We start from the raw sequence: 10,727 nt of genomic DNA, 5'->3' as shown, positions 1-10,727 counted from the left end.
TAAAAAAAATTTATCTATCTTATAATTTTTTTAATTATTTTTAAAAAAAATCAAAATGAAAATTTAAAAACAAAAAAAAAATAGTAACTCAAAAAATAAAACAAGTTATATTAATTTAAAAAACGTATAATTTCAAAAATAAAAACGCACAAATAAGCGCCCTTTCCATTACTTCAAATAAAAAATGTGTATAAACCATTGTTTTGAAAATCAAACTGGATCGATCGGTTCAACCAGAAATCGGTCATCTAACCTGTTCGGTTAAAGCACAACCATTTGGCAAAAAACCGATAAAAAATCGATTGAACCGACAGTTAACACTTAACAGGTGAACCGTTTGAACCAAACAGTTTTTTTCCAGTTTTTTTATTTTTAATATATATATATACTCCCCTCACTCACACATAAGTCCACGGAACCGAGCCCCCCTCTCTCTCTGCACACCACGGAACCCTAGCCCCTTTTTCTTTCTCTCTCCCAGCCAATAGCAGCAGGAGGCCAGGAGCCATGGCCTAGTGCCCAGTGCCTAGCGCCCAGCGCTGTCGTCGCCGACAAACTTGTCTCCTCAGCCAGCGTCCAGCCTCGTCGTCGCCGATCCTCTTCTCCTGGATCCCGTTTCCTCGCGTCGCTAGGTCTCATCGCCGAACAGGTGGCATCAGAAATCATCGCCTGTGGAAGCTCAACCCCGCAGCCCCGTCGCTTGTGGAAGCTCGGCGCCGTCGCAGGAGCTTGACGTCGTCTCCTCTATTCCAGCACGCTCTCTGTGTTCATCGTGCCTCCGTCACCGTCACTGTGCCTCCGTCACCATCATCGTGCCTCCGTCACCGTCTCCTCATTCTTGTGATTATAGGTTCTGAAATTTTTGATTTCATATTCTAGTTACTTTTGGTGTCTTCGTTACAATGTTCATCACCTTTGTGATGTTATATTATATCTTATCTTCTGTGACTAGGAATCATTTAGTTTGGTTAATTACTTAATTTTGTTCATGATTTTTGTTAGCTGAATTTTGAATTTTGTTTGCTGTGATATTGAACATTTTCCTCTGTTAGATACTTTGGTAGTTATAATTATGCCAAGCTAGAATGATTAGAGGGAGATAATGATCAACATTCCAATTTGAGGTAAAAGTTCTCCATTTTGTATCTATGTCAAATTTGGTGACCTTGTCCAGTGACTTGAAGGATCTATGAAGCCATTAGTCTTGTTTTGTTCTTTGTATTGTTCTGTGTTCTTGCTTTAAATGATTAGCTCTGCTCACTGCTGTTGTACTGTGCTGTACTGAAAAAAATTGAGACTGAAATTGTCCTCAAAGCCTGAAATTTTGATAATCTTTGTTAATCTTTGGAAAAGTTTGTTGTTGTTGCTGCATAATTTTTTATTGTGTTTTAATTATTTGTGTTGTGGCTCTGCTCTGTTTTATTGTGTTATCCTAGTAAATGTTTGCACGAAAGGTGCAACAAAGAACAGAAAGTTTTACATATTTTGCATTTGCTTGCAGTATAATTTCAAGGATAGCTCTGTGAAATTGGTGTATGTACCCCAGCCACATCCTCGGGCAATTGCTTCTCTGTCTTGGAAAATAATTGTCAAAGTGGCATGTGGGACAAATCACACAAGTGCTTATTTTTTCCATTCTTGATCTCAATTATTTAATCTTTTCTTTCATCTACTCATTATTTCTTTTGAATGTTTAGTGGCGGTGGATAAGGATGGCGACTTTGTCTACTTGTGAGTAATTCTTTAATTTCTTAGTTCAGTATCTTAGCTCTGTAAAATAAGTTATAACTTAAGATTATCCATTTATGCAGTTGTGGATTTGGTGGTTATGGAAGGTTTATGCATAATTTTCAGATTGGTTGTCAATGTTCTGTAAAATACAAAGAAATCACAACAATCAGATGATTCAATTCAAATTAGTTTTATTTATTTATTTGGCTGGTTCTGTGAATTCTGCGTGTACTGCAGGTATGCTTGACACAAATTCAATTCCCTTCCTTGTCTTGTATATATATATATATATACACACTCAAAGATATGTCTAAAGTCTAAACAAATTTATTGCATAAAGAACTTGATCTTTGCATAAAAATACTTGAGATTTCTATATTTTAGAGTCTAAGTAGTGAGAGCGTGAAAGGAAAGGGGATCTTGACTAGTATGAACGCTTGGATGGGGATAGAAATATAACCAGCAGACTTCTTGCAGTTAAAGTGATTGTCATATTACCAATAGTAAACTATACTTTTTTTTTTATCATAAATACTATTATCACTTCTCATTAGTAACACTTATCATGTTTCATGGCAATATACTAGGACAGCAGAGAGGGAAGCAAGCTTGATTCTACCAATGCCCATAATACAGAAGACAATTGATTATCTACTTTTTCTTCTAGATCAGCCCTATGTTGAGAGGTTTCTTAGTGCATATAAATTCTTGTGGAATAGGATGAGAGCAATTAGAATGGACCTGAGAATGCAGCACATTTTCTATCAAAGAGCTATTCTATGCTTGAACAGATGGTACTTTTTTATTTTTAACAAAAGTGTAATAAAACCTGAATTTTCTCTTATTGAAGTGGAAATAATATCTATTTTTTCTACAAGTTCCTTATATGCTATATTGATTAAGACTCAATACAAATATATATTGTGGCTACTTACAGATACAGTAGTTTCATATTTATTTATTAGTAAAATAATTTTCTAAAGGTTCTGATGCCTTTTATAAAAAATCTGCATCTGCTTGGTGATGTTTGTAAGAGCAATATCTAGTGATGGTTAAAAGTTTAAAACTCATGAGGCTATTGATTTTTGTGGTTTCAGATCCAATTACACATCATTGCAATGCATGAATTATGTGAATACACAAAGAAAAAGGATTTTCTGCGGGCTTTGATGCTCACTTCAATATTGAACATATGAACATAACTTCGGTTGAATTGTTTCAGATGTATGATGATCACAGAAAAAAAGGAATACTTGTGCCTACCGAAAAAGAGTTTCGAGGCTATTATGCTCTCCTTAAATTGGATAAGCATCCTGGTTATAAAGTAAGTTGTCCTTGTGCTCTTATCTTTAATGTTTCATTGGCAATAGAAAAACCTAAGAAAATAAGTAAGTTATCCTAGGTTGAACCTGTAGAGCTATTCTTTAATCTCGCTAAGATGACTCTAGAGACAAGGCAGACTCCAGAAATTCTACTTGCCTGCGATATCGCAAGGTTTGTAATTTCAAATGAAAATTAAATTAGCTACTTTTTTTTACCTTAGCTTGATTATTATTAGGTGTATAGTGATTTCATCTGATTTTGACTTTAGCTTAATTATTGGGTCTTTATTGATTAATCAATCAATTAATTAATTAATTCAAGACAATTGATTTTGTTCTATTCTTGATTTTCTCTGTTCTTGCTATAGTTTGTTGTTCTTTACTGCTATTTATTTGTTGTTCTTGGCTTCTTGCTATTGTTTGTTTGGTCTTGATTTTCTGTTCTTAATTTGTTGTTCTTCGTTGTTGCTAACTTTTTATTTGTTAATTTTTAATTTGTTGTTCTTCACTGTTGGCTATATTTACTGTTATTTTTTTTCGAATTTGTTAGTTTTTTATTTTAATTTATTGGTTCTATTATTTTTTGTTCTTGATTTTAATTTTTTTTATCTTCATTGTTGTTGTGATAGCTACTATTTTTTGCGTTTAATTTATTATTATTCTATTTTTGATTTTGATTAACTGATGTGCTATTATTTACCGATATTATTTTTCTGTGATATTTTGCAGTTTGATCCCAGTATAAATGACAATATTGGTGAAACTGAAGGTGAAATTGGTGGACATGTTTTTTCTGCAATTGATATGCCAAGTCTTAGGTGTTATTTGTATTTTTCATTTTTTTTAAATTTCAATGTGAAATGAGGAACTGAGATGTGTAATGTATAATGAATTTTATAGAAGTAGGAACACATTTGTGTAGCCAGATTAAAGCATCTCTAAAAAAATGAGTGAATACTTACTTTTACATTATATTATAAGTGAGCTTTTTTCTTTGTTAGTTTACTAATTAAGTCATGTTATCTCCTAGCTATTGAAAAGATAGAGTAGGCATTTGATCAAGTCCAAAGGCTTGGTTATTATCAGGTTAAGCTTCAATACATAATTCTTGAAACATGGTTTGAACTTTTTAAACATGTATAATTTTGATAAACTCATTTATTCTGTATTTGATATAATTTTTCTAGTTCAATGACTAAAAAAATATGAGGTTTATTTTAGTATAGCGACATACTCGCTATTGATGATGGTGGCAAATTATAGACTCTATTGCGACTGAAATATTTGTGAGATACCTATCGATTTGTTACTATTTTAAAAGGAATTTACGATGATATTTTGTGACTATTTCATAACTCTACTTTATCATTTCGAATAGCTTTGGTTTAGCGACAAAATTCCTACAAATTTGATTAAGGATTTTCAAAGATTTGCTATAGATTTGTTATAAAATGTGACAGATTTACGACCATATTAGCGGACAACTTGCGACGAGTTAGGTTCGAAAAAATTCCTCGCTAATTAGCGTCAACTAATATTTCTATTTTGTCTACAAAGTTAGTTTGCATTTAGCGATGAGTCTGCTATAGTAGAGTTTGTCGCTAATTAGCGACTATCGTTTAGTCCATTTCTGCTATGGAATTAGCTTTTACTTTAGTGACTGATTTGTGACTATTTAATCGGTAGCTAAAAAACTTTCCGATGAATTAGTGACTGTTGTGTTTGCCTCACTGATCTGAGACTTGTAATTAGTGAGAAAAGCATTAGTTGCTAGGCGGTAGCTAATCCGTCACAAATTATATTTTGCGTCAGCTTAGCGATGATTTTACGACTCTTTTTCTGGTAGCTAATCGGCCATATTCTTGTAGTGGATGAGACATTTTTCAAATTTGTTCCTAAAAGATTTTATTAATCAAATTGGTCTTTTAAAAATTACAAATTAATCATATTTGTCTTTCAATTCAGTTACTTCATTAACAATTTTTGTCAATGATTAATGATATGGAATATTAATTGATATATCATACATACCACCTAATATATATGTCCAGTTAGACGCTAACTAAATATGTTTATGAAAATCTATCAATTTAGTCGTTAGGTCATATTGGGAATAAGATTTATATAATTGGAGTAAAGAACTAAATTAATAGATTTACATGAATATATTTTGTCAATGTTCAATCAGACATGTCACGTATCATGCATGTATGTTGTCAATTAATGTTTTACAACTTCAATTGTTGACAAAAATTGTTAATGGAGTGACTGAAAAACAAATATGATTAATTTTCAATCTTTGTCGGTTATACAGTCAATCCGACATGTTTGGTAGCTAACTCGGACATTGTCTCTCTGTTGCGCACAAATACCTCAGCACATCGGCTGACCGTTAGAGGGAGAGTGCCCTGTCACCGCGCAACCAGAGAGAAATCATAAACATACTCATTATCAATCATACTCAATCACGTCTCATTTATCATCATCTTATAATATCACAATCATTCTCATCATATCTCATTTTCATTACAACTCATTCATTTTCATTCAAGGTCCATAATTAACTCAGTACCTCCATTATTTACTTCTTATTCAACATTATCAACCCTTCATTAATTCAGTTAACACTTTGCCAAACCTTTCTAAATATCTCCTCTTTTTATTTAACAGACTCATCCTCATTCTAAGGTTTAAAGGTTCACTAACAGACTTTAAACAAGTGTAAAAAAGGTTTGGAAAGTTAGAGGTTTGGAAAGCTAGAGTTTTGGTTAAACTTTGAAAAACACCACATCCTACCCGCGGGTACCCAACCTGTTGCGGGTAGGGTAGAGATCGGTCTAGGTATGCTTGCGGGTAGACCATATTTTATAAAAATTATGTATATAGTGAAGGAGGTAAGAGTTGAACCCACAACCTTCCTCATGTAATAACTTACAATAAATGAACAACCACAAAACTAGTTAGTTAATTTAGTAATTTAAAGCGTTAGTTTTTCATTTTTTATTTTATTAATATGTATGAAATTCGAAATGATTGAATTTTATATTTACTTTAAAAAAATTTGATATTTCTGCGGATAAGGTAGGGTTTAGAATTTTAGGGTGCGGGTAGGGTTAGAGTTGAGAGATTTTCAACCTGCGGATTGGGTAAGGTAGAGTTTTAATAAAATTTTCAATCCACGGGTAAGGTTAGGGTAGAGTCCAAATCCTACTCTACCCTACCAATTGCTAGCCCTAGCAAGTGTAGCAACCATCCCTTTTGCTTTAGAAACTACTAAATCATAAAAATCAGTTTTCTATACCTAACTTCCGACGTTCATAACTTCCTTTGCAAAATTCCGATTTTCACAAACTTTAATCCATTTAAAATCTCTTGAAATTCTCTTCAATTTAAAATAAATTTTATTAAAATTCAAAATCCGAGGTTGAAGTTATGGACCACCGAAGTTCGTTAAAAATCTATTTTTACCAAAAGAGTTCAAACCTCTATTTTCAAATTATCAATTTCAAAACTAAAGTTTCATAATCCAAAACAACATTAAATACACTCAAAACAATTCCACAACCAATTTCTTCCTTCCACAACACTTCAATACTCAATTTTTGTCAATTTTCACCCAACAACTAATAGCCAACAACATAATTCATCCATAATTCATGGCACAACTCATAATCATCCAACAAACCACATCAATCACCACAATCATCAATTATAATGCATTTACATAATTAAGCTCAACATATTCACCAAATCACTAAACCTCAATAACTTTACATGGTTCAACTTATCCTATGGTCATTTAGTCTAAGTTTTCACGTTACATTATATTTTATCTACGAAAAATCAAAATCATACATTGGCCGATTCCTCCCTAAACTCGGAACACCATAAAAACCTCTCCTTTCACAAGCTCCAAGCTTCCAAACATAAATTTCTCAAGCTTAATCACCCGAATTTCGTTCCAAACTGCCCAATTGAACTCCAAATCAACAAGAACACATTCTAATTCACACAATATCACTATAATCATCATGGGGTTCACTAATTCCATAATTCACAAGGGTTCAATTGTTTCTTACCTTACCCACTGATCAATTGGATAAAATCCACTGATTATTCACTGTTAGAGTTCACCTAAACCATCAAAATTATTCAATTTCTCAATATCTAAACTCAAAACCCACGAAATTTAGGAGAAGAAGAACTGAGCAATAAATACAAATTTCTTACCACTTCGAATAGAATTTAAGAGAATTCCAAAACAAACACGTGACCACTGACGATTCGTCAATCAGAACTCCGAATTGAAAGATACCACTACTAGAAAATTAGTTATTACAGACGGATATTTCCGACGGATTTTATCCCACGGAAATATAGACGGAATTTCAGAGGGATTTTTTGTCGGAAAACAAAAAAAATGAATTAGTATAAATTACAGACGGAAAAGAGAATCTGTCGATAATTCCGTCGAAAAAATTAATTTTTTTCGTGGGAAATGATTACAGATAGAAAATCCGTCTGTAATTAAATACAAAAAAATGTTGCATTTTATTAAATTATTACAGACGAAAAATCTGTCTGTAATTTAAAATTTTTTCGTCGAAAATGTTTGATATTCGCATTTATGATCCTTTGTGCCCGAGCTCGTTCATTCACAGCACCTAATCAAAGGAGCTAAACCTAGCATTCCCCTCTCCGTCCACGAGCTTCTTCTTCTCCTTTCCTCATCCACAGCGCCACCGCCGGCCACCCTAACTGTCGTAGCTACCTTCTCCTTCTTCTCCTCTTTTTTAAACACTGAACCAGTAGAACACAGCCCCTGTCTCTCTCGTTCTTTCTCGTTCGCAGAACAAAGCAACCTCAAGCTCCACCACCACCGCCCCTCAAGCTCGCATATCTTCTCAGTGCTACAGCCATCATCTCCTCCAGTCAATGCCGCGGCTACCTTCGCGCAAGCCCTAGCTCCGTGGCGACCAAAATCGGTTCCTCCGTCAGCCGTGGTTCCACCTCTCTCTTTCCCCCTGTTCGAACCGTAGAGACCAGGTTTTGGTTTCAAAATTCTTTTAATTTCTGTTGAGTTCAATTAATTTTGTTTAGTTAGTTTGATTTTAGTAATTACTTTAATTAGATTTGTTTTCTGATTATTGGATTTTTAGGTTGTTAAAATAGGATTAGATTAGGTTTTGATTCTGAATAGCTGAGAAATATGATTAGATTAGGTTTTCTGTTTTCACTTTCCTTTCTTGCTGGGGTTGGTACCTGGTAGCAGGTAGGTTTCTACTTTCTACTGATTCAGATAAAGACCTTGAAGGCTTTGAAAGAGGAATATATTATTCACTGATTCAGGTAAAGACCTTGAAGGCTTTAAAGTATTTTTTCTACTTTCTACTGCAGAATTTTTTTAAATTAATAAAAGAGGAATATATTATTCACTGATTCAGGTAAAGTCTTCACAGCTATATATACTTTTTCACCTGCACCTTTTCCACCTGTTTCTTTCAGAGGCAAGTGTTAATGTAGCCATAGCATGCAGATAGGTTCTCCAATTCTATCCATTTTATTATTTGGTTAAAAAGAAGTAAAAGATCTTATCTATTGATTATGTTGTTTTTAACTTGTTGATCTGCAGATACATTATGATCACCAAGTGCTTCTTGATTATCTAATATCAAAGGATACTGGAATAAGCTGTGCTAAATATCTTTTGAGGTATTTTAAATTTTGTCGTCAATCACATTACTTTCTCTTTCTTTGGTTTTAAATAAAATAGTTGGAAAAGGTTTTATAATTATAGGTATGGTTCATGTAGCTCTGTGTTGTACTAAATTATCTTCTTCTAACAACAACAACTAAGGATCTTCTATTTTATTGAGTTTTTTATTCCTTCTGCATGCAGAATCTTTGTTGCCATTTGGAATGTAGCAGGGAAGTCACCTCCAAGTTATTTGAACCTTGAAGATTGGCTTCACACCTCTCCACCCGCTGATATCTATGTTCTTGGGTAAATTACTAATGTCGGTTGTATAATGTGCAAGTCATCTTTTATTCTGTAACATTTCTTGCTGAGAAATTTTTTGCATTTTCTTTTTGGCCTCAGGTTTCAAGAAATTGTACCTCTTATTGCTGGTAACATTTTGGGAACAGAAGACAATGGCCCTGCAAGGAAATGGCTTGCTCTTATTAGGAAGACCCTTAAGCTTGTTGGTTGAATGCTTGAAATAATATTTATTTGCATTTTCAAAATGGGGATCATATTCATCCTGTCTTCCTCATGAATTTTTTCCCCTAGCAAATGTAGAATAATAATTCTTTTGTTTAAAGTTGAACTGGAGTAACCTAATTGGAGTTAGCTAAGTGGAAGTAATCTCTTAGAAAATGACGTGAAAATATTTGTGGGGTTTGTATTTCTTTTTTGTGCTGACCTTTTAAGCAATAATTTAAAATATATTTTAATTGATGGTGTGAACTATGGTGCTTCTGATTTTGCTTACTCTGCATACTCCTTGGTAAGTTATTAGTTCACATAATGAAATGTCTTTATTTATTCCTATTTTCATAGCGTGTTAGATCTCTATCTAAACATGTTAATTTGCTATAATATTCTCTGTTTTTCAGGTTTTGGTTTCACTAGCAAGTATTATATTATTCTATTAAAGTTCCATTCTGCTAGTTTGAGAGAACTGTTGATTATCATATTAAATAAAAAAGCTTGGTTGTCATAATTTAATTTCTATAGAGACTGATATAGTATTTTCTGATCTGGTTCTAGTTGCATTTACAGTTAACACTTGCTAGATTGATGTGAGATATCAGCTAATCTTGGAGTAGCTATTTCCAAGCTTAGTAATTATAGATGTATTCTTTGAAGGATATCTGATCCTTTCATGGACTTCAATTTTGTTTACTTAGCAAAACTTGCGGCAGCACTGCAGGTTGTTGCTGTTATGGTTTATCTGATTTTTGTCACGTCTTAATGGAAATTATTGCAGGAAAAATTGTGCTTGAGGCTTTGATTTTGACCTCTGCTATGGTTTCCTCACTCACTGGCTATACCTTTTGGGCTTCCAAGAAGGGCAAGGATTTTAGCTTCCTTGGCCCATTTTTATTCACTAGTCTCTTTACCCTGTTTCTCGTTGGCATGATGCAGGTTAGAATAGAATCCATCCCCTTTTTCATTGAGTTATAGTAATTAATCCTTCTGTTCCACATTGATGATCATTTTGATTTTTTAGTTACATTCATAAACCAATGCATTTGTACAAAATTGTATCTAGATGGATTGTTTTGTCAATGTACCAAAAAAGTCAAAACAACCATCATTATGGAATGGATGGATGGATGGAGTACTCAGTAGTCTTTTTTTTATATGTGGTTTTATAAATCTCCAATTAGTTAGTTTAACATTCTAGTATTGGGTTCTTATCGACTTGCATGTTACTTAAGACTCCTTGTCCTTTGGCGCAGATGTTCTTCCCCTTTGGACCAGCAGCTCATGCTATTTATGGTGGAATTGGTGCTATGATTTTCTCTGGTTACATTATATACGACACTGACAACCTGATCAAATGCTTCACTTATGATGAGTACATTGGGGCTTCAGTCACTCTCTATCTCGACATTCTGAACTTGTTCCTTGCCATCTTGAATATGCTAAGGGAGGCAAACAATTAG

At 33.5% G+C, this 10,727-nt stretch overlaps 2 protein-coding genes across 40 annotated transcripts; both read left to right on the top strand.

Moving 5' to 3' along the window:
• The first annotated feature begins 405 nt into the window (after nucleotides 1-405).
• On the top strand, nucleotides 406-4,046 carry LOC112772215 (SAC3 family protein B-like). 39 transcript variants are annotated; one of them, XR_011876437.1, is made up of 8 exons: nucleotides 406-850; nucleotides 1,502-1,619; nucleotides 1,698-1,731; nucleotides 1,855-1,968; nucleotides 2,319-2,525; nucleotides 2,954-3,055; nucleotides 3,147-3,225; nucleotides 3,783-4,046. XR_011876437.1 is itself a non-coding variant. In XM_072225575.1 (8 exons), the coding sequence occupies exons 5-8, from the start codon at nucleotides 2,511-2,513 to the stop codon at nucleotides 3,796-3,798; spliced, it is 225 nt and encodes a 74-aa protein (XP_072081676.1). In that variant the 5' UTR covers nucleotides 406-850; nucleotides 1,502-1,619; nucleotides 1,698-1,731; nucleotides 1,855-1,968; nucleotides 2,319-2,510; the 3' UTR covers nucleotides 3,799-4,046. The 39 variants fall into 39 exon arrangements, 8 of the variants coding, with proteins under 8 accessions (XP_072081676.1, XP_072081677.1, XP_072081673.1 ...); XR_011876416.1 differs by having other exon boundaries at nucleotides 2,829-3,055; nucleotides 3,134-3,225; XR_011876422.1 differs by having other exon boundaries at nucleotides 1,812-1,968; nucleotides 2,324-2,525; nucleotides 2,829-3,055.
• A 5,983-nt stretch (nucleotides 4,047-10,029) lies between these two features.
• Nucleotides 10,030-10,727, top strand: LOC112769655 (BI1-like protein). Its single transcript, XM_025814142.1, has 2 exons — nucleotides 10,030-10,203; nucleotides 10,521-10,727. Exons 1-2 carry the CDS (start codon nucleotides 10,030-10,032, stop codon nucleotides 10,725-10,727), a joined length of 381 nt encoding a protein of 126 aa, XP_025669927.1.

Source organism: Arachis hypogaea, chromosome 18 (genome assembly GCF_003086295.3).
Source record: "Arachis hypogaea cultivar Tifrunner chromosome 18, arahy.Tifrunner.gnm2.J5K5, whole genome shotgun sequence".
NCBI lineage: Eukaryota > Viridiplantae > Streptophyta > Magnoliopsida > Fabales > Fabaceae > Arachis > Arachis hypogaea.
The sequence above is the reverse complement of the archived record's forward strand: the minus strand, read 5'-3'. Positions and strand labels throughout refer to the sequence as shown.